Source organism: Oncorhynchus gorbuscha, linkage group LG10 (genome assembly GCF_021184085.1).
Source record: "Oncorhynchus gorbuscha isolate QuinsamMale2020 ecotype Even-year linkage group LG10, OgorEven_v1.0, whole genome shotgun sequence".
NCBI classification, from domain to species: domain Eukaryota; kingdom Metazoa; phylum Chordata; class Actinopteri; order Salmoniformes; family Salmonidae; genus Oncorhynchus; species Oncorhynchus gorbuscha.
In genome coordinates this window covers 90,584,867-90,610,984 of record NC_060182.1, presented here as the reverse complement: position 1 = coordinate 90,610,984, position 26,118 = coordinate 90,584,867, and the positions used below count along the sequence as shown (strand labels likewise).

Sequence of the window (26,118 nt, the reverse complement as noted above, 5' to 3'; positions counted from 1 at the left end):
ACTCAATTGTATAATATCTGTAGGCCTACACAGGGCTCAATTCCTGTCCGTCCATTAGGCTACAATGATTTGTTGCGCAATTACGAAAAACGTTGTCATCATATTCTAGTTATAGCTGATAGTTGATATTTTCGATTTAGATTTTTATTCATTCTTGCACACAGTTTACATAAACTGAAGAAATTCGGAGTTTACATCAATCAAACATCGCATAGAAAATAGCACGAGAAAATACTTAGATTACATAACATAACACATGGCAAACATATAGTACAGAAAAATACATAACAGGCTCCAGTTTACTCTTTAGCCTTTATTCTGGAATAATTGTCAGCATTGGACAGCTCTTGTAACGACACAGGTACGTTTCCGTTTGTATCGAGTGCCCTTCGTGGTGTTTTGGGAAACGTGTGTGACGTCTACGGCCGTTATTTTGTACAATGCATCGCCATCGGGAAACGGGCCATAGATGGTTCATATGAATCTACAAATCTCCTGGCCCCAGATCCTACAATCTGTCCAATATTAAAATATTATTGGAACTGCATATTTCCAATAAATAACCTACAGTACAACGCATTAATTTAAACATCCTGAAAAGTCCGAATGCAACGTAACAGGCTATATAGCCTGTAAAAGTAACTCCCCACCCCATGCCGTGTGATTCAGCCACGTTCAACGCACGCAAGTTTCAGATGAACGGAACGCCCCCGTACCGCATCTCTATCAATTTTGACATCGACTTAACTTGGGAGTACATGTCCACATGAGATGCTATACGGGCGAATACAACTGTAATATACCTTGACATTGGAAATTAAACTTTAATGTGCCGAATATGCGTTCATAGGCTTCACGCAATACCAAATAATGAGCGAGTATATCGATTCAGTAATCTATCTGAAAATGAATCTAATTATTCGTATGTTTATACTTTTCATCGCTTCACCGGTCGATTCAACTGATAACATCGACGTTTGCCCAACTTTTTGCGACTGCACCAAATGGGACAGTACGAAAACAGTGTCATGCTTCGAAATTGACGTCCTACCTGCATTCCATCCCAGCACTAAAGAGGTGTAAGTACTCTCGTTTCCGTATCTTTCTACTGTTTCTTTTTACCGGCCCTGTCAGTCAGTCGAAGTGATGCTGATTTAAAGGAATAACTCAGCAAAAGAGAAGTTCACTTAATTGACATACGACGAATAATACCTAGTAGTGGGTTTCAGTTTTAAGCTACAGTCTGGGATTCAAGAAATCTGTTGGTGATGTGAATTCTTTATATTTACCTATTGATTCTTACCTCATGGGTTTAACACAGCTGTCTGTTTTTATCATTACCCAACATACAAAGAAGGTATTCTCATCTTGTAAATGTGTATAATCTAATAATAACAATAATAATAATCAGCTTCTATTGGATACTATGTCTACAGAACAATCCCTCTCTCTTTCTGCAGATCTACACTGACCAGTAACCATCACCCCATAGCCCCCAAATATGTTTCTATTAACTATATAATGTCTATGGATGTAACAGGTCAGGCAATAGTTACTTTGTATTTGCAGATAACTAAATTACAAACAAAAAAAGCTAATGCGGTATAATAATGTGTTGCATGGATATTATAGAGATGTGAAAACTAGAATGGATGCCATTACACGAACAACACAAATGAAATGAAAAGCACTATAAAAACAATGCAACGGATTATCGATGTATTATCACAACAGGTGGCTTGTGGAGACAAGACTGACCTCCATATCTCAGGATGCCTTCGCCAACTTGATCAACATCTCTCACATGTAGGTTTTTGTTTATAACATATGCTACTGTGTTATATCTGTAGTGGTAAAAGTATAATATCGTAGAACTGAACAGCCCGTCATTGATGATCTCACTTCCATACACTTCCATAGGGCCTACAGGGGAACAGCCTGGGATGTAGATGTAGCTCAGGACTGTACACAATGTATTTCTACCCAATCTGTTCTTGCAGTGAAAAAGTTATACATTTCCATTCTATATTTTCCAAATCAGTTACATATCAGATGATGAAAGTCTGAGGAGTCTGGAGAGACATTCTTTTCACAAGCTGCCCAAGGCTATCCACATGTAAGTACTAGAGGGTAGGCGGCCCCGCCACAGTCCCTCTTTTTCCATCGGAAACCCTTTTCTCTCTTATCTCATATATCTATCTACCTCAGCTCAGGGTTGAAGCGCATAACAGAGCCTCCAATCTACCATTAAGAGTTTGCGTTTTAACCCAACGGTATGTGGTTTGGAATTGGAGGCTGTTTTAGACCAACCATGTGGTTTGGAATTGGAGGCTGTTTTAGACCAACCATGTGGTTTGGAATTGGAGGCTATTTTAGACCAACCATGTGGTTTGGAATTGGAGGCTGTTTTAGACCAACCATGTGGTTTGGAATTGGAGGCTGTTTTAGACCAACCATGTGGTTTGGAATTGGAGGCTGTTTTAGACCAACCATGTGGTTTGGAATTGGAGGCTGTTTTAGACCAACCATGTGGTTTGGAATTGGAACAGGAGGTGCCTGAATCTTCATTTAGCCTAAAAGGTTTAGAGAAATATCAATTACATGACCAAACGAGAGTCTGAATAAAAATATTGGAAAATAACATGCATTTACATGAATTCTCAACGGCTGGCACAGAGGCAGGGCCCGGATTACCGACCGGACCACATGCCCCGCGGCCCCAGGTGACGTCCACTGATTTTATTATACTGTTTGAGTTACTCAGACAACATAAGAAGAAGGCATAAGCCATGTCGAAATGTGTAAATCTACAGGAAATACGAGCACATTTTTCTCTCAAAGGCAAAATGTGTAGAATTGCTAGAATTCAGTTTTAAAACAGCAAAAATGTATTTCTACCACAAAGAGTAAGGGGCCCCAGATTTGGTTAGTCCGGCCCTGCACAGATGCTGTTGTTGTTGTGGTTGCAGTCTCCCAAACAGCCACGGTAGACATGCACAGACTCTGGGTTGTGGCTTAAGGAAAGGGAAAGGGGATACCTACTCAGTTACACAACTGACTACATTCGGCTGAAATGAGTCTTCTCAAGAGGCAATATTCAGCTGCTATATCCTTTTTGACTTATAGGATGATGATATGTACCCTTTGATTCTTAATGAATATAACTTATAAATGTCTCATGAGCTTAGTTCAGCTGTTGTACCCCATCAGATCCCAAAATATAAGCTTGTTTTACTCAAATGTTTGTAAACATAGTAAATGTAAACAAACACTATATAGCCTCAAAACATAGTTAAAACTATACTTTGGATATTATATATTATATATTATGTATTATATATTATATATATATATATATATATATATCATGGATCCCTGTATCCGTAGCTCTGTCTATGAATTTGAGAGTGTTTACATGTCTCCAGCCCCGTCCCTCAGCTTTTTACCAAAACAGGGGCGAGGATTACTGATCCAACCCTATCTTTTCTCTTCCTGGGTGATTATGATTGCATTTCAGTATGGTAGAAATGTGTTTGGCAACATGGCAACATGGCAACATAGAACATGGTAACATGGTAACATAGAAGATGGTAACATAGAACATATAACATGGTGACATAGAACATGGTAACATAGAACATGGTAATATGAAACATGTTTTAACATAGAACATGGTAACATGGTAACATAGAAGATGGTAACATTGAACATATAACATGGTAACATAGAACATTGTAACATGGTAACATAGAACATGGTAACATGGTAACATAGAATATTGTAACATGGTAACATAGAATATTGTAACATGGTAACATAGAACATGGTAACATGGTAACATAGAACATGGTAACATGGTAACATAGAACATGGTAACATAGAACATGGTAACATAGAACATGGTAACATGGTAACATAAAACGTTGTAACATGGTAACATAGAACATGGTAATATAGAACATGATAACATGGTAACATAGAACATAGTAACATGGTAATATAGAACATGGTAACATGGTAACATAGAATATTGTAACATGGTAACATAGAACATGGTAACATTGTAACATAGAACATGGTAACATGGTAACATAGAACATGGTAACATAGAACATGGTAACATGGTAACATAAAACGTTGTAACATGGTAACATAGAACATGGTAATATAGAACATGATAACATGGTAACATAGAATATTGTAACATGGTAACATAGAACATGGTAACATGGTAACATAGAACATGGTAACATGGTAACATAGAACATGGTAACATAGAACATGGTAACATGGTAACATAAAACGTTGTAACATGGTAACATAGAACATGGTAATATAGAACATGATAACATGGTAACATAGAACATAGTAACATGGTAACATAGAACATAGTAACATGGTAATATAGAACATGGTAACATGGTAATATAGAACATGATAACATGGTAACATAGAAGATGGTAATATAGAACATGGTAACATTCAAGATGGTAATATAGAACATGGTAACATGGTAACATAGAAGATGGTAATATAGAACATGGTAACATGGTAACATAGAAGATTGTAACATGGTAACATAGAAGATGGTAATATAGAACATGGTAACATTCAAGATGGTAATATAGAACATGGTAACATGGTAACATAGAAGATGGTAATATAGAACATGGTAACATAGAACATGGTAACATAGAACATGGTAACATGAAACATGGTAACATAGAACATAGAACATGGTAACATAGAACATGGTAACATGGTAACATAGAACATGGTAACATGGTAACATAGAACATGGTAACATGGTAACATAGAACATGGTAACATAGAACATGGTAACATGGTAACATAGAACATGGTAACATTCAAGATGGTAATATAGAACATGGTAACATGGTAATATAGAACATGGTAACATTCAAGATGGTAATATAGAACATGGTAACATGGTAACATAGAAGATGGTAATATAGAACATGGTAACATGGTAACATAGAAGATTGTAACATGGTAACATAGAAGATGGTAATATAGAACATGGTAACATTCAAGATGGTAATATAGAACATGGTAACATGGTAACATAGAAGATGGTAATATAGAACATGGTAACATAGAACATGGTAACATAGAACATGGTAACATGAAACATGGTAACATAGAACATAGAACATGGTAACATAGAACATGGTAACATGGTAACATAGAACATGGTAACATGGTAACATAGAACATGGTAACATGGTAACATAGAACATGGTAACATAGAACATGGTAACATGGTAACATAGAACATGGTAACATAGAAGATGGTAATATAGAACATGGTAACATAGAACATGGTAACATAGAACATGGGAACATGAAACATGGTAACATAGAACATAGAACATGGTAACATAGAACATGGTATTATAGAACATTAACATGGTACTATAGAACATGGTAACATGGTATTATAGAACATAGTAACATGGTATTATAGAACATGGTATTATAGAACATATTACATGGTATTATAGAACATTGTAACATGGTATTATAGAACATGGTAATAATAATAATAATAATATATGCCATTTAGCAGACGCTTTTATCCAAAGCGACTTACAGTCATGTGTGCATACATTCTACGTATGGGTGGTCCCGGGAATCGAACCCACTACCCTGGCGTTACAAGCGCCATGCTCTACCAACTGAGCTACAGAAGGACATGGTAACATGGTATTATAGAACATGGTATTATAGAACATGATATTATAGAACATGGTAACATGGTATTATAGAACATGGTAACATGGTATTATAGAACATGGTATTATAGAACATGGTATTATAGAACATGGTATTATAGAACATGGTAACATGGTATTATAGAACATGGTATTATAGAACATGGTATTATAGAACATTGTAACATGGTATTATAGAACATGGTAACATGGTATTATAGAACATGATATTATAGAACATGGTAACATGGTATTATAGAACATGGTAACATGGTATTATAGAACATGGTAACATTGTAACATAGAACATGGTAACATGGTATTATAGAACATGGTAACATGGTATTATAGAACATGGTATTATGTAACATGGTAACATGGTATTATAGAACATGGTAACATTATGGACATTTTGGACTGTGTGCTGTGGTTGTTTTTCAAGTGTGTGCGGATTACATTAATTTACTGTGTGTGTGTCTGTGTGTGTGTTTGTGTTTATGTTTGTCACAGAGAGATAAGGGGTATCAGAAGCCTGTCTTACATTGACCCAGAGGCATTCAAGGACCTAACAAACTTAAAGTACCTGTAAGTGGGGGAAATTATTTAATTTAATTTATTTACCCTTATTTTACCAGGTAAGTTGACTAAAAACCTATTTTGATGCAACAATTAACTGTCAGCTTCAGACCTTATTCACACATTTTTAAAATATATTTATGTTCATAATTTTTAATGGGGTAAGAATGCTCCCATGCATAAACCCTGCAGATCAAAAACCGCTTCACACCGCAACGATTAATATTTGTATTTGGATACTCAGAAAAAATAATTCTAGCCATGATGTGATGGTTTTTAAAAAGACCCAACCGTTTATCAGCTACCCACAAATAATGTAAAATTCAGGTGCTACCATATTAGTCAAGTAAAACCTCAGGTGCTACCATATTAGTCAAGTAAAACCTCAGGTGCTACCATATTAGTCAAGTAAAACCTCAGGTGCTACCATATTAGTCAAGTAAAACCTCAGGTGCTACCATGTTAGTCAAGTAAAACCTCAGGTGCTACCATATTAGTCAAGTAAAACCTCAGGTGCTACCATGTTAGTCAAGTAAAACCTCAGGTGCTACCATATTAGTCAAGTAAAACCTTCCACACGTGTTCAAGAAAAGGAAGAAGCAGAGAACTGTGAAATGGCTACAAGAAACAGTGGTCCAGTCACTTAATGAGTATGTCTCCCAGGAGCCCTTTCATCAATGAAGTGTTGTCTTGTTCATGTTGGTATTCTCCTGTCCTTTTACAGGAAGATGCATTAGATTCGGGCTTCACTTTGACTACCTAATTTATAATAATTTAATTTAATCATTTATCAGAACCCTTTTATCCAGAGCAACTTACATTGATGTGTGCACCATGCTCCATGCTCTACCAAATGAGCTACCTGGTCCCATACAGTGGGGCAAAAAAGCTTTTAGTCAGTCACCAATTGTGCAAGTTCTCCCACTTAAAAAGATGAGAGAGGCCTGTAAATTTTCATTATAGGTACACTTCAACTATGACAGACAACATGAGAAAATAAATCCAGACAATCACATTGTAGGATTGTTAATGAATTTATTTGCAAATTATGGTGGAAAATAAGTATTTGGTCACCTACAAACAAGCAAGATTTCTGGCTCTCACAGACCTGTAACTTCTTCTTTAAGAGGCTCCTCTGTCCTCCACTTGTTACCTGTATTAATAGAACCTGTTTGAACTTGTTATCAGTATAAAAGACACCTGTCCACAACCTCAAACAGTCACACTCCAAACTCCACTATGGCCAAGACCAAAGAGCTGTCAAAGGACACCAGAAACAAAATTGTAGACCTGCACCAGGCTGGGAAGACTGATTATGCAATAGGTAAGCAGATTGGTTTGAAGACATCAACTGTGGGAGCAATTATTAGGAAATGGAAGACACAAGACCACTGATAATCTCCCTCGATCTGGGGCTCCACGCAAGATCTCACCCCGTGGGGTCAAAATGATCACAAGAACGGTGAGCAAAAATCCCAGAACCACACGGGGGGACCTAGTGAATGACCTTCAGAGAGCTGGGACCAAAGTAACAAAGCCTACCATCAGTAACACACTACGCCGCCAGGGACTCAAATCCTGCAGTGCCAGACATGTCCCACTGCTTAAGCCAGTACATGTCCAGGCCCGTCTGAAGTTTGCTAGAGAGCATTTGGATGATCCAGAAGAAGATTGGGAGAATGTCATATGGTCAGATGAAACCAAAATATAACTTTTTGGTAAAAACTCAACTCGTCGTGTTTGGAGGACAAAGAATGCTGAGTTGCATCCAAAGAACACCATACCTACTGTGAAGCATGGGGGTGGAAACATCATGCTTTGGGGCTGTTTTTCTGCAAAGGGACCAGGACGAATGATCTGTGTAAAGGAAAGAATGAATGGGGCCATGTATCGTGAGATTTTGAGTGAAAACCTCATTCCATCAGCAAGGGCATTGAAGATGAAACGTGGCTGGGTCTTTCAGGATGACAATGATCCCAAACACACAGCCCGGGCAACGAAGGAGTGGCTTCGTAAGAAGTATTTCAAGGTCCTGGAGTGGCCTAGCCAGTCTCCAGATCTCAACCCCATAGAAAATATTTAGAGGGAGTTGAAAGTCTGTTTTGCCCAGCAACAGCCCCAAAACATCACTACTCTAGAGGAGATCTGCATGGAGTAATTGGCCAAAATACCAGCAACAGTGTGTGAAAACCTTGTGAAGACTTACAGAAAACGTTTGACCTCTGTCATTGCCAACAAAGGGTATATAACAAAGTATTGAGATAAACTTTTGTTATTGACCAAATACTTATTTTCCACCATAATTAGCACATAAATTCATTAAAAATCCTACAATGTGATTTCCAGGATTTTTTTTTCTCATTTTGTCTGTCATAGTTGAAGTGTACCTATGATGAATATTACAGGCCTCTCTCATCTTTTTAAGTGGGAGAACTAGCACAATTGGTCGCTGACTAAATACTTTTTTGCCCCACTGTATGTGTTGTGTTTGTGTTTCTCATCAGAATGTGTGTGTGTAAGTGTAAGCATGTGTGAAAGTATGGGTAGAGACCAGTGTGTGTGCATAGAGTCAGTGCAAGAGAGTTTGTTTAAAAAACAAGTTGTTTTGCAGTCTTATCGCTTCTTTTTCTTTTTTCTTTTTTTTAGTACATAATGTAGAAAAACACTTTTTTTATCAATGAGAAACTGGGTATACAGTACTGGAGATAATGAATGTGAAGTTATTAGCTTGAGCTTGCATGCCCAGTTAGGTGGAATTTAGCCAATCACAGACGTTGATCAATTAGCTCAGTTGGTAAGTCATTAGCAGAGTTAACTGTGCATGGTGCTCGTTTGTAAATAAACCCTGCCGTGTCATTCCAAGACGTTGGTCATACCTGCAGGGTTGACTCACAGAACACTAGATAAAACCCTAGAATGGAAATTGTCATACAGTCGACTACACCACGACCATCTGGGTTAATATTGTATCTCTATGGGTAGCCTAGCCCTGATGGAGACTGATACTGTATTTGTTCCACTGCAGGGGTATCTTCAACACTGGCCTGCCCTCCTTCCCTGCTCTGGGACAGATCCGTTCCAGCCAAGACGACTTCATCTTGTAAGTGTGTCCGCTTGTTGGTCCTTCTGTCTGGGCTTTTCTATTATATCGCCCCCACACCACCACCCCAATTATCATCACCACCACCATCACCACAAATACCAGCACCACCACCAATACCACCACCAATACCATGACCACCACCACTATCACAACCTTACCATCACCACAAATACCATCACCATCATCATCACCACCAATACCATCACCACCATCACCACCACCCCTATCATCACCTCTCCCATCATTTCCAACATCACAACCACCACCATCATCACCACCATCATCACCACCAATACCATCATCAATACCATCATCACCATCACCACCAATACCATCATCACCATCACCAATACAATCATCACCACCATCATCACCACCATCTTCACCCCCATCATCACCACTCCCATCATTATCCCCATCACAACCACCACCATCATCACCATCCCCATCATCACCATCACCACCACCACCACCACCAATACCACCATCACCACCATCACAACAACCATAACCACCATCATCATCATCAATACCATCACCAATACCATCACCACCACCACCATCATCACCACTCCCACCATTTCAAACATCACAACCACCACCATCATCACCAATACCATCATCACCACCACCATCATCAACATCACCACCACCACTACCATCACCACCAATACCATCACCACCACCATCACAACAACCATAACCACCATCATCATCACCAATACCATCACCACCATCATTACCACCCCCATCATCACCACTCCCATCATTTCCAACATCACGAAAACCACCATCATCACCACCAATACCATCACCACCATCACAACCACCACCATCATCTCCACCAATACCACCATCATCACCACCATCATCACCACCATCTTCACCACCATCATCACAACCCCCATCATCACCACTCCCATAATTTCCACCACCACCGTCATCATCACCATCACAATCACCACCATCATCATCACCACCAATACAATCATCACCACCATCATCACCACCATCTTCACCACCATCAGCACAACCCCCATCATCACCACTCCCATCATTATCCCCATCACAACCACGACCGTCATCACCATCCACATCATCACCACCACCACCACCACCACCACCAATACCACCACCACCACCAATACCACCATCACCACCATCACAACAACCGTAACCACCATCATCATCACCAATACCATCACCAATACCATCACCACCACCACCATTATCACCACTCCCACCATTTCCAACATCACGAAAACCACCATCATCACCACCAATACCATCACCACCATCACAACCACCACCATCATCTCCACCATCACCACCACCACCATCACCACCACCATCACAACAACCATAACCACCATCATCATCACCACTCCCATAATTTCCACCATCACAACCACCACCATCATCTCCACCATCACCACCATCACAACAACCATCACCACCATCATCACTCACTACCAATATCATCATCTCCACCCTCATCATCACAACTCCCACCATTTCCACCATCACAACCACCATCACCACCAAAACCGACACCATCACCACTACTGTAATCACCACCATCATCACCACCATCACAACCACCACCATCATCACCACCAATACCACCATCATCACCACCATCTTCACCACCATCATCACAACCCCCATCATCACCACTCCCATAATTTCCACCACCACCGTCATCATCACCATCACAACCACCACCATCATCATCACCACCAATACAATCATCACCACCATCATCACCACCATCTTCACCACCATCAGCACAACCCCCATCATCACCACTCCCATCATTATCCCCATCACAACCACCACCATCATCACCATCCCCATCATCACCATCACCACCACCACCACCACCATCAATACCACCACCATCACCAATACCATCATCACCACCATCACCATCATCACCACCATCACCATCATCACCACCATCACCATCATCACCACCATCACCACCATCATCACCACCATCACCATCATCACCACCATCACAACCACCACCATCATCACCACCACCATCATCATCACCAATACCATCACCACCATCATCACCACCCCCATTATCACCACTCCTACCATTTCCAACATCACGAAAACCACCATCATCACCACCAATACCATCACCACCATCACAACCACCACCATCATCTCCACCATCACCACCACCACCATCATCTCCACCATCATCTCCACCACCATCACCATCACCATCACAACAACCATAACCACCATCATCATCATCAATACCATCACCACCATCACCACCACCCCCATCATCACCACTCCCATAATTTCCACCATCACAACCACCACCATCATCTCCACCATCACCACCATCACAACAAACATCACCACCATAGTCACCACATATACCATCAACACCACCATCACCCCCACACACATCATCCCCACTCCCATTATTTCCACCACCATCACCATCATCTCCACCACCATCACCACCCACCGTCACCACCATCAATACCATCACCACCATCATCACCACCCCCATCATTTCCACCATCACAACCACGACCACCACCACCATTATACAAATACCAATCTCCATCACCACCATCACCACCATCACCACCATCAACACCATCACCACCACCAATACCATCACCACCACCATCACCACTATGACAACCACTACCACCATCATCACCAACACCACCATCAACACCACCATCACTACCAATACCAACACCAACACCACCACCACCATCACCGCCACCATCATCAACACCAATACCATCATCTCCACCATCATCACCATCACCATCACAACAACCATAACCACCATCATCATCATCAATACCATCACCACCATCATCACCACCCCCATCATCACCACTCCCATAATTTCCACCATCACAACCACCACCATCATCTCCACCATCACCACCATCACAACAACCATCACCACCATCACAACAACCATCACCACCATAGTCACCCCATATACCATCAACACCACCATCACCCCCACCCACATCATCCCCACTCCCATTATTTCCACCACCATCACCATCATCTCCACCACCATCACCACCCACCGTCACCACCATCAATACCATCACCACCATCATCACCACCCCCATCATTTCCACCATCACAACCACGACCACCACCACCATTATACAAATACCAATCGCCATCACCACCATCATCACCAACACCACCATCAACACCACCATCACTACCAATACCAACACCAACACCACCACCATCACCGCCACCATCATCAACACCATCAACACCAATATCATCATCACCACCCTCATCACCACTCCCATAATTTCCACCACCACCACCATCATCAACACCACCACCATCATCACCACCAATACATTCATCACCACCATCATCAACACCACCATCACCACCACCACCATCATCACCACCACCACCACCATCATCACCACCAATACATTCATCACCACCATCATCAACACCACCATCACCACCACCACCATCATCAACACCACCATCACCACCACCACCATCATCACCACCAATACCATCATCACCACCACCAATACCATCACCACCATCTCAACCACTACCACCATCACCCTCATCATCACAACTCCCACCATTTCCACCATCACAACCACCATCACCACCAAAACCGACACCATCACCACTACCGTAATCACCACCAATACCATCATCACAACCACCAGCATCATCACCACCAATACAAGCCCATCACCACCACCATCATGACCACTTCCATCATTTCCACCATCACAACCACCACCATCATCACCACCATCACCACCACCAACATCATCAGCAGCACCATCACCACCACCATCACCACCATCATCACCGCCCCATCATTAACCCCATCACAACCACCACCAGCACCATCATCACCATCCCCACCACCAACATCACCATTACCACCATCACCACCACCAATACCATCACCACCACCATCATCATTACCACCAATACCACCACCACCACCACCACCATCATCAGCAGCACCACCACCACCACCACCACCATCATCAGCAGCACCACCACCACCATCATCACCACCCCATCATTAACCCCATCACAACCACCACCAGCACCATCATCACCATCCCCACCACCAACATCACCACCATCCTCACCACCATCCTCACCACCACCACCATCACCACCACCATCCTCACCACCACCACCATCACCATCACCACCATCACCACCACCATCATCACCACCAATACCACCATCACCACCACCATCATCATTATCACCACCATCACAAGCATCATCATCACCACTCCCATCATTTCCACCAGCACAACCACTACCACCACCATCACCAGCAATACCATAATCTCCACCACCATCATCACCACCACCACCACCATCACCACCATCATTACCACTCCCATCATTTCCACCATCACAACCACCACCACCACCATCATCACCATCATCATCACCACTCCCAACACCTAACAGTATGGTCCCCATCCCCTAACAGTATGGTCCCCATCACATAACAGTATGGTCCCCATCACCTAACAGTACAGTCCCCATTACCTGCCAGTACAGTCCCCATCACCTGCCAGTACAGTCCCCATCACCTAACAGTACAGTCCCCATTACCTGCCAGTATGGTCCCCATCACCTAACAGTATGGTCCCCATCACCTAACAGTATGGTCCCCATCACCTAACAGTACAGTCCCCATTACCTGCCAGTATGGTCCCCATCACCTAACAGTATGGTCCCCATCACCTAACAGTATGGTCCCCATCACCTAACAGTACAGTCTCCATCACCTAACAGTACAGTCCCCATCACCTAACACTATGGTCTCCATAACCAAACAGTATTAACCCCATCACCTAATAGTACTATTCCCATCACCTAACAGTGCAGTCTCCATCACCTAACAGTGCAGTCCCCATCACCTAATGGTATGGTCTCCATAACCAAACAGTATTAACCCCATCACCTAACAGTACAGTCCCCATCACCTAACAGTACGGTCCCCATCACCTAACAGTACGGTCCCCATCACCTAACAGTACAGTCTCCATCACCTAACAGTACAGTCTCCATCACCTAACAGTGCAGTCCCCATCACCTAACAGTACAGTCCCCATCACCTAACAGTGCAGTCTCCATCACCTAACAGTGCAGTCCCCATCACCTAACAGTACAGTCCCCATCACCTAACAGTGCAGTCCCCATCACCTAACAGTGCAGTCCCCATCACCTAACAGTGCAGTCCCCATCACCTAACAGTACAGTCCCCATCACCTAACAGTACGGGCCCCATCACCTAACAGTACAGTCCCCATCACCTAACAGTGCAGTCCCCATCACCTAACAGTACAGTCCCCATCACCTAATGGTATGGTCTCCATCACCAAACAGTATTAACCCCATCATCTAACAGTACGGTCTCCATCACCTAATGGTATGGTCTCCATCACCTAATGGTATGGTCTCCATCACCTAATGGTATGGTCTCCATCACCAAACAGTATTAACCCCATCATCTAACAGTACGGTTCCCATCACCTAACGCTACAGTCCCCATCACCTAACAGTGCAGTCTCCATCAACTAACAGTGCAGTCCCCATAACCTAATGGTATGGTCTCCATCACCAAACAGTATTAACCCCATCACCTAACAGTGCATTCCCCATCACCTAATGGTATGGTCCCCATCACCTAACAGTGCAGTCCCCATCACTGAACAGTCTGGTCTCCATCACCTAACGCTACAGTCCCCATCACCTAACAGTGCAGTCTCCATCAACTAACAGTGCAGTCCCCATAACCTAATGGTATGGTCTCCATCACCAAACAGTATTAACCCCATCACCTAACAGTGCATTCCCCATCACCTAATGGTATGGTCCCCATCACCTAACAGTGCAGTCCCCATAACCTAATGGTATGGTCTCCATCACCAAACAGTATTAACCCCATCACCTAACAGTGCATTCCCCATCACCTAATGGTATGGTCTCCATCACCTAACAGTACGGTCCCCATCACCTAACAGTACTTTCCCCATCACCTAACAGTGCAGTCCCCATTACCTAATGGTATGGTCTCCATCACCAAACAGTACAGTCCCCATCACCTAACAGTACAGTCCCCATCACCTAACGGTATAGTCCCCATCCGTTTGAAGTTTTTAGATTCAAGATCGGGATAGGAGATGGCAGGATCAACAGTCCACAGTAATCTGCAGTACTGGAATAGTTTTTAACTGAAGAGGGGGGAGATGTAGAAATACTGTATGGTGAGTGTAGAAATACTGTATGGGGGGATGTAGAAATACTGTATGGGGAGTGTAGAAATACTGTATGGGGAGTGTTGAAATACTGTATGGGGGGATGCAGAAATACTGTATGGGGGATGTAGAAATACTGTATGGGGGGTGTAGAAATACTGTATGGGGGTGTAGAAATACTGTATGGGGGTGTAGAAATACTGTATGGGGGTGTAGAAATACTGTATGGGGAGTGTAGAAATACTGTATGGGGAGTGTAGACATACTGTATGGGGGGATGTAGAAATACTGTATGGGGGGTGTAGAAATACTGTATGGGGATGTAGAAATACTGTATGGGGGGTGTAGAAATACTGTATGGGGAGTGTAGAAATACTGTATGGGGAGGGTACAAATACTGTATGGGGAGTGTAGAAATACTGTATGGGGGTGTAGAAATACTGTATGGGGGGTGTAGAAATACTGTATGGGGGGATGTTGAAATACTGTATGGGGAGTGTGGAGCATTTCATAAAACAAATGAACTGTGTAGGCCTAATATAGTGTGCTTAATACAAATATATATATATATATATATATATATATATATATATATATATATATATATATATATATATATATATATATATATATATATATATATATATTGTAATTTCCCCCCACCCTCGCTCTTCACTCAATTTATAGCCAGTCACTAATTTACATCAGTGAATGTTGCAGCGTCTTGTTGCAGCGAAGGACCCATCACCAACATTAAAGCAATTTAAGAGAAAGAGTCATGTTTTAACAAAATGTATTAGAGTTTTTCTTTGGCATGAAGGAACCGGGTACGCGGCAGCAGTTTAATTAAATACCAACCGGAGAGCGGGACACGCGCCCTGAAGCGGCGTCGCTAGCTCTTCCTAGTACCAACAACGCTTCCGGTCAAGCCTAATTGTTCCTTCAAAAAACACTCGGAGACAATTGCACAAGGCCATATCATGAGTTCATCTGACTCTGAGTAAGTAGAAGAGGGCTACCTTCGTTGCCAAAGTCTGGTCATGTAGTTGCTATTAGCTGTGTGTGCAGGGCAGGCTACTGTCTGGTGAGAACTGAACAGCAGCCAAACAGAGCAGTTGCTATGGTTACTCACAATGCCGTCAGGGCAGGTCTGCTGGTTTTGATGAGCATACACAGCAGGTTAGGATCATTAGGTTAAGGTTGAGAAAAGGATTATAGTTAAGGTTAGCTAAAATACCAAAATTGTCTAGGACGCCACTTCAACTTAACGCATCTAGCTACAACCAGATCTGCTCTGAGAACAGTCTTGGTTTATTTTTGACAAGACGGGACAGGAATTCTATTTTTACTCCATTTGTGTCAACCTCTAGTCCCGATGTCTTGCTACTCCAGCCACTTAAGCCAATTGTAGACAGGCTGTGGTGCAGAGACCCAGGAGTATCTCTATCTCATAGAGATCCTATTAAATTACTAGAGGGGCTATGTCATAAACCCTCATATTGGTAAGGGAGAAATCCAAACCGGTCACGTTGGAATGATTGGCAGCAGAGGCATAATCCTGATTTTACTATGCAGGAGAATAAAAGTTATGTATTAGAAATGGTATAATATAATTATTGTCAACTTAATACTGTCATATGATATAAATATAGTTTATGCAGGTTTTATTAAAGAAAAATCTGTATAAGAACATACACTTTGAGCAAATTGAAGCGAAGGTAGCCTACTCTTTTCCCACTTGCAAAATGTTCTGATCCTAAAACTGTTTGGCAAGCTAACTGACAAACAGAGTGCATTTGAAAAAAAATATGGTTGACCAAAATGGCTGACCTTTATTTAGCCTTTAGTCATTTAGCAGATGTTCTTATCCAGATGTTCTTATCCAGATGTTCTTATCCAGATGTTCTTATCCCCCCTCTGTTCACCGTCCACCATAGAATTTCTCCTCTTTGTGAAAAAATATGATCTGTAGTTGAGCCAGTGATATAAAACAATGTTTCTAGCCATTGCATCAATAGCTCAATAAAGTTTGGCCATTGGGGCTGGTAGATAATAATCAGAACAGACATTGATTCTCTCTCTCCCTCTCTCTCCCCTCTCTCTCTCTCTCTCTCTCTCTCTCTCTCTCTCTCTCTCTCTCTCTCTCTCTCTCTCTCTCTCTCTCTCTCTCTCTCTCTCTCTCTCTCTCTCTCTCTCTCTCTCTCTCAGGGAAATTGTGGATAACCTCTTCATCAGAGAAATTCCTGCCAACTCATTCAATGGGATCTCAGAGAATGAAATCACCCTGTAAGTGAACTGTGGATTGTTTCATCTAGTTCTGCTGTACATACTATGTGTATGATTGGAGCTTGGCCTGATCCATTTCCTCTGGTCGTTAACATACTAACTCAACAGCTCTGTCCTAGTAGGTGGTATCACACATGTTCTCTCAGAGAATTACTATGACATCATGTCAGGGTTTAACAGGTAAGTGCAACCTAGCTACAGTTTATCTCTTTGGCCAGTTGGCTGTGTATGTAACAGAAGAAACTAGGAAGATGAACGGCGATGCTGTAACTCTAGTGAACACCTGTATTTGTATTTATTATGGATCCCCATTAGCTGCTGTGTTGTTTGGCAGGATGCTGAACAGCAACGGTCTGACGGACATCCAACCCTACGCCTTCAATGGAACCAGACTGGAGGAAGTGTATGTAGTAACAGTAGTAATACTAATGGATGTATATAGCGCCTTTCAACCAACTGTGCTTTAAATAGTAACGGGGAATCTCACCTCATCCACCACCAATGTGTGGCACCCACCCGGGTAATGCATGGCAACTGTTATTGTGCCAGAACACTCAGCACACATCAGCTAGCATGGTGAGGAGGTGAGTAGTGACAATGTGATTTGCGGAAGGGGGGGGTCTGTAAACAAGACTATCTGGAGGTCTCTTTAGACTATTTGCCTGGGTATTTTACTGATCGAAACTCTTACTGGCCGAAATAAAACTATTGGTGCAAAGGCAGGTGTTATAAAGCATTATAATGGCAGGGGTTATAAAGCATTATCATGGCAGAGGTTATAAAGCATTATAATGGCAGGGGTTATAAAGCATTATAATGGCAGGGGTTATAAAGCATTATAACGGCAGGTGTTATAAAGCATTATAACTGCAGGAGTTATAAAGCATTATAACTGCAGGAGTTATAAAGCATTATAATGGCAGGAGTTATAAAGCATTATAATGGCAGGGGTTATAAAGCATTATAACTGCAGGGGTTATAAAGCATTATAACTGCAGGAGTTATAAAGCATTATAATGGCAGGGGTTATACATTATTTTAACTGCAGGCTTTAAGTAAAGTGTCACCCATCTGTTTACTCAACCTTCCTCTCACTGTCTTTGTGAAGCCGGCATCAGTGTGCTAACCTAGCAGTATTAGCTTAGCAGTATTAGCTTAGCAGTATTAGCTTAGCAGAAGCTGTTCTTCTCTCCGTTACATTAATAACCCTTTCTTCCATTCTACACTCTTCTCCTCTCTTTCTCATTCTGTCCACCTTTTCTATTTAGTTACCTCTATAGGAATGTGGATCTGGTGCGGTTGGACGAGAGGACATTTTCTGGCGTGATCAGCGGGCCAACTCTTCTGTGGGTGAAAGGCTTGTACTCTTGACCTCTTAAGGATCCGACCATTTTTTTCAATTTTCGCCTAAAATGGCCTGAAGCAAGAATATGCATATTCTTGATACCATTTGAAAGGAAACACTTTGAAGTTTGTGGAAATGTGAAATTAATGTAGGAGAATATAACACATTAGATATGGTACCATCATCTTTGAAATGCAAGATAAATGCAATAATGTATTATTCCAGCCCAGGCGCAGTGTCTATTTTGGCCACTAGGTGGCAGCAGTGTACGTGCAAAGTTTTAGAGTGATCCAATGAACCATTGCATATCTGTTCAAAATGTTGTATCAAGACTGCCCAAATATACCTAATTGGTTTATTAATACATTTTCAAGTTCATAATTGTGCACTCTCTTCAAACAATAGCATGGTGTTCTTTCAATGTAATAGCTACTGTAAATTGGACAGTGCTGTTAGATTAAGAAGAATATATGCTTTCTGCCCATATCAGATATGTCTATGTCCTGGGAATTTGTTTTGTTACTTACAACCTCATGCTAATCACATTTGCCTACGTTAGCCCAACAGTCCCACAGGGGGTCACTGATCCCATAGAGGTTTTAAGAAATCAGAAAGATGTTGGGAAGACATCAAGCCATGCAACTGTGCCAAAGTCCCCTAATCCCTTTCAGGAGCCTTTTTATTCAACCTTGTCTGAAAAGTTTTCCATTCAAAAGTGCAGGAAGTAGCCTCCGAAGTGGCCTCCCAGTCTATGGCACTGCGTCGCCACACTTATCACCACAGATCCGGGTTTAATCCCGGGCTGTGTTGCAGGCGGCCGCGACAGGGAGACCCATGAGGCATCACACATTCGGGCCCAGCGTCATCTCGGTTAGGGGAGGGTTTGACCGCCTGGGATGTTCTTGTCCCATTGTGCTCTAGCGACTCCTTTTGGCAGCCGGACGCATGCACGCTGACTTCGGTTGCCAGTTGTACAGTGTTTCTTCCTAACAAATTGGTGCGGCTGGCTTCCGGGTTAAGCGAGCAGTGTGTCAAGAAGCAGTGCGGCTTGTCCGGGTCATGTTTCGGAGGATGCAACGCTCTCGACCTTCGCCTCTCCCAAGTCCGTATGGGAGTTGCAGCGATGGGACAAGACTGTAACTACCAATTGGATGTCATGCAATTGGGGAACAAAAAGGGGTAAAATGTAAAACAATAGAAAAAAATGAAAGAAATTAAGTGCAGGAAAACAAAGGAGATTTCACATTCAAACTGGAAACAACTAAAACACATCATTGTTTTGGGGTTTTGTTGTGAGCTGAGAATAGAAAGTGAATTCCGCTCCCCTCTTCTGTCCCCCCCAGAGACGTTTCCGAATCAAGAGTGAACTCCTTACCCACAATGGGTCTGGAGGCTGTTCAGAAACTGAAAGCTAAAAACACTTGGGCCCTAAAGAAACTACCCCCCCTGAGGGCCTTCCAGCATCTGCAGAGTGCTGAGCTCACCTACCCCAGTCACTGCTGTGGACTGAGCAAAGTGAAGAGGAGGAGAGGGTAAGAAATAAAAAACTTTTATACAACAGACCGGTTTCCCACGCTCCTGTTTCACGCTTCTTTCACCGATGTGTGTGCACGTGTCTGTGTGTGTGTCTGTGTGTGTCTGTGTGTATGTGTGTTGGGGGGATGCTGAATTGGGTACTCAGAATAGGGAGAACAAAATAACTCTTCACACACTACGATCTGCAGATGCTGTCAAGTGTTGGTTTAAACAATGTTACAAAACACGTTTTTAGTAAAACACACATGGGAGCATGTGTGAAAAAGTGGATAAAAGTCCTCTTTTATATTTTTGCCATACATATTATTTGACCTTTGAAATCAGTGGATGTGTGGATATCACATTTTGTTAGTTTAATTCAGGATTTCCCAACCCTATTTCCTGCTGAGCTGCACTCCTGTAGATTTTCAAACCAGCGTCAGTAACAACTAACCTGATTCAGTTTATCAACCAGTTAAACATTAGAACCAGGTGTGCTAGATAAGGTTTGGAACAGCAACACTAAGTGACAGTAGCTCTCCGGGAAAAGGTCCCAGTGTCCGTGGATGAAGTATTTATCCCGGCCTTACATTATGCAGGAATGTGTCATCAAGCAACATGTATCCAGCTAATTTGGGGGTGCCAGAGTAGCCTAGTGGTTAGAGCGTTGGACTAGTGACCGGAAGGTTGCAAGTTCAAACCCCCGAGCTGACAAGGTACAAATCTGTCGCTCTGCTCCTGAACAGGCAGTTAACCCACTGTTCCTAGGCCATCATTGAAAATAAGAATTTTTTCTTAACTGACTTGCCTGGTTAATTTTTTATTTTTATTTACTATTATAGAGCCAGCCTCTCCATATCCATATATCTCTCCTCTTTTCCTATACATTTGAATGAGGAGTCATTTGTGGTGGAATTATTGTAATCAATAAAGACATTTTACATTTACATTTAAGTCATTTAGCAGACGCTCTTATCCAGAGCGACTTACAAATTGGTGCATTCACCTTATGACATCCAGTGGGACAGTCACTTAACAATAGTGCATCTAAAACTTAGGGGGGTGGGGTGAGAGGGATTACTTAACCTATCCTAGGTATTCCTTAAAGAGGTGGGGTTTCATTGTTTCTTCAAAACAATTAAACTGTATTGTTTAATTAGTGCAGTAATGGAGCTGGTCGGTAACCACCCCTGGAGGTGATCACTGAGAACTCAACCAGTTGGTCGGTAATCACCCCTGGAGGTGATCACTGAGAACTCAACCAGCTGGTCGGTAATCACCCCTGGAGGTGATCACTGAGAACTCAACCAGCTGGTCGGTAATCACCCCTGGAGGTGATCACTGAGAACTCAACCAGCTGGTTTGAGCCACAGCATTTTATAGTGGAGCCATCTCTCCCTGATTACCGTATAGAACATAAACATTACCGTATAAACATTACCGTATAGAACAACACACTCATGCACCGGAATGTGGTATCCTCAAAGACGTGGTAGATCTCCCAGAGGCCCATCCTCAGTAGAACAAACACAGAGATGAGCTTTCTAACAACCCCTTATTCTGTTGCAATAAAACAACCATTTGATGCAATAAAAGTATTATGACATAATCTTGCAATTTGCGCTCACTTTTCCCGTTTTGAGCATCCTCTCAACTTCAAAGAACATTTCAAGATTTGAGAACATTCATTCACATGTAGAAAATGCATACATTCTACATAAACCAAGAAGCATAAAAGCAATAACTCATGGGTTCCTCCTGCACATGACCGGCTGCTGTATCACTGGCTCAGCTTCCTCCCAAGAAACTTAGCACTGTCTCCCATTTCATCCTCTACCAATTTGTCTGGAGAGGTTATGATACACAGTCACTTGCACGAACCCACGAAGAAAAACTAAAGATGCATACAGTTTATGAGATTCAAAGCTACATCTTCAAAGACAGTGAAAAGTACATGTTTAATGCATAATGCAGTACATGCAACAATGGAGTTTAATAAAATGAGCCTTAGTTATCTGTCACACTCCAATGGATCAGCATGGTGGAAATAACTATTTCCATCCCAGAAACTAACATTAGCATATCTTGTTGGACATGTCCAGGTTGTGCCTGCTGGTTTAAGTCAAATGTATTCCGTTGGTGCCTAATGAACATGACCCAAGATAAGCATCATGATTCTCCTATTCATAAGGCAATGCCTATAGATCAAATAGATTAGGATCAGTTTCACTCTCTGGATCAGAGTTTACCCTCTCCATTCACCAGGGCATGCTGAGAATAGTGTCACCATATTTAATTCATAACAACAATCAAAACAATCATAATACATTAATTGCTTCACTCATATAGTAATTAAGATACTAAACTCAAATCAATCCTTCAGTTTTAAAAATCCTTCAGTTTCCAAATCATAATCAAAACCCAATTAATTAGTCAACCAAAATTTAGAATTATTATTATTTTTTTTAACCTTTATTTAACCAGGCAAGTCAGTTAAGAACATATTCTTATTTTCAATGACAGCCTAGGAACAGTGGGTTAACTTCCTGTTCAGGGGCAGAACGACAGATTTGTCAGCTCGGGGGTTCGAACTCACAACCTTCCGGTTACTAGTCCAACACTCTAACCACTAGGCTACGCTGCCGCCCCAAATGACATTGCTCAGTGATTCAAATTGGTCCTATCACTCAAACTCAAAACCCCTCAAATTAACACACATCAACATTGGCAGAATGTACATTTATATTAACATCCAGTATAATTATCCTATAATTCTACTATTACATTTCTTATCACGATTAATTGTTTGTTTTAATCTAACTCAATGTTTATGTGCCCCTAATTTAGCATATGCTATCCTTAGACAGGTGCTATCTCTCCACCGAGTCTAACAATTCACTCCCATATCATTTGACTGGTCTCTCTTTCCCATAACAATTCACTCCCATATCATTTGACTGGTCTCTCTTTCCCATAACAATTCACTCCCATATCATTTGACTGGTCTCTCTTTCCCATAACAATTCACTCCCATATCATTTGACTGGTCTCTCTTTCCCATAACAATTCACTCCCATATCATTTGACTGGTCTCTCTTTCCCATAACAATTCACTCCCATATCATTTGACTGGTCTCTCTTTCCCATAACAATTCACTCCCATATCATTTGACTGGTCTCTCTTTCCCATAACAATTCACTCCCATATCATTTGACTGGTCTCTCTTTCCCATAACAATTCACTCCCATATCATTTGACTGGTCTCTCTTTCCCATAACAATTCACTCCCATATCATTTGACTGGTCTCTCTTTCCCATAAAAATTCACTCCCATATCATTTGACTGGTCTCTCTTTCCCATAACAATTCACTCCCATATCATTTGACTGGTCTCTCTTTCCCATAACAATTCACTCCCATATCATTTGACTGGTCTCTCTTTCCCATAACAATTCACTCCCATATCATTTGACTGGTCTCTCTTTCCCATAACAATTCACTCCCATATCATTTGACTGGTCTCTCTTTCCCATAAAAATTCACTCCCATATCATTTGACTGGTCTCTCTTTCCCATAACAATTCACTCCCATATCATTTGACTGGTCTCTCTTTCCCATAACAATTCACTCCCATATCATTTGACTGGTCTCTCTTTCCCATAACAATTCACTCCCATATCATTTGACTGGTCTCTCTTTCCCATAACCATGTAAAAGTATCCATTACTAAATGTAATACTTTTGTTTTCTGTCGCAAATATAGTCCATTTCTCAGTGTAAGGAATCAGTCATATTTGATCCCTGGCATTTAATAAAAATTTGTTTGAGACGTGCTTGCCTACGTCTTCCTTAACATACATAGTGTAGAGGACTTCCATCAGTCCCTGAAGGAAGTATCCTACTCAAAACACATCAGAAACTACAGTGCATGCACCTAAAATAAACATTAAACACACCCGTAACCCCTTTCCAGGAATCGAATCATTTTAATCTGTTTCATTAATTTAGTAAAAATAAAAACTAGTTGTTTAACAAATCTAGAACCTTCAAAAAGTTGGTGCTGTCTCATCAGCGTAATAGTCAAAATTAACTGTTCAGCCTGTACATTAATGATCTGCCTTCTGTATGTACTGGGTCTGAAGTTCAAATGTATGCAGATGATACAGTGATATATGTGCAAAGAGCAAACAACAAGCTGCACAAGAACTCACTACTGTAATGGTCCAGGTTCCAAAGTTTCTCTCAGGGACTCATCTTAGCATCTCAATGTAACAAAAAACAGTTTGCATGTTCCTCACAAAGAGGACAACTGATACCAGATGTATATTTGTCAGGGGAGAAGCTCCAGGTATTATCCGATTTTAAGTACCTTGGCATCATACTTGATTCCAACCTCTGTTTTAAAAAGCAGGTGAAAAATGTTTCTAATCATTTCTAATACATGCGAAATTGTTTTACTACAGAGGTAGTAAAACTGTACTTCAAATCTATGATATTCCCTTACTTAACATACTGCTTGACGAGTTGTGTCCAAGCTTGTGGTACAACATTAAAACCTATTCATTCTGTCTGCAAACAGGCTCTCAAAGTGCTTGATAGGAAGCCCAGTAGCCATCATTGATAGGAAGCCCAGTAGCCATCAAGTCCTGAGTTGGAAAGTACACTGACGAATATCTTGTATTCAATATCCTAAATGGCCTGGCTCCCCCTCCACTCAGTAGTTTTGCTAAACAGAAAGCCCAACCCTATGGGGAGCAGGTCCACAAGGTCTGCCATGAGAGGTGACTGTAAAAGCACCTTTGGTCAACTTGCTTTCTCTGTGAGAAGTTCCCATGTCTGGAATACCCTGCCATCAGACTCACACAACTGTGATTAATGTGCACTGTCCCTGTAAAAATACAAATAAACTCAAAGTTAATCCAACCTAATGACAGAATATTGTTTCATGTAATGGGAACAGATTATAATGTTAGATTACATTAACTTCCTGCTCAAAATCACCGGTGTTACCTAAGCTATAAAACCAAGCAACAATAGTCAGCAAACGTCTCATACCTCTAGTTCAAACGTCCCACTGCCTGCTCGCTTTCAACCACAGCTAATCTTTTTTACAATCTCAAGGCTCAATCCCTCTACTCATCATTCAACCTTGTATTGAAACCTGAGCTTTTCAAATGACTAAAATATCGCATCATTAGAGCGCTATAAAAAAAACACTAATAACATATTACCATTCACATACTGTCCACACTCGTTAAGTTTACAT

At 41.6% G+C, this 26,118-nt stretch overlaps 1 protein-coding gene across 1 annotated transcript in view; it reads left to right on the top strand.

Annotated features, from left to right (window-relative positions):
- Positions 1 to 706: 706 nt before the first annotated feature.
- LOC124046731 (thyrotropin receptor-like) overlaps positions 707 to 26,118 on the top strand; it is a 38,468-nt gene continuing 13,056 nt past the window's right edge. The window contains exons 1-9 of the mRNA XM_046367443.1: positions 707 to 1,079; positions 1,735 to 1,806; positions 2,042 to 2,116; positions 6,246 to 6,320; positions 9,337 to 9,411; positions 17,913 to 17,990; positions 18,325 to 18,393; positions 19,259 to 19,336; positions 20,679 to 20,867. Of these exons, the coding sequence (XP_046223399.1) occupies positions 871 to 1,079; positions 1,735 to 1,806; positions 2,042 to 2,116; positions 6,246 to 6,320; positions 9,337 to 9,411; positions 17,913 to 17,990; positions 18,325 to 18,393; positions 19,259 to 19,336; positions 20,679 to 20,867 (920 nt within the window). The 5' untranslated portion in view covers positions 707 to 870. The remainder of the gene's footprint in view (positions 1,080 to 1,734; positions 1,807 to 2,041; positions 2,117 to 6,245; positions 6,321 to 9,336; positions 9,412 to 17,912; positions 17,991 to 18,324; positions 18,394 to 19,258; positions 19,337 to 20,678; positions 20,868 to 26,118) is intronic.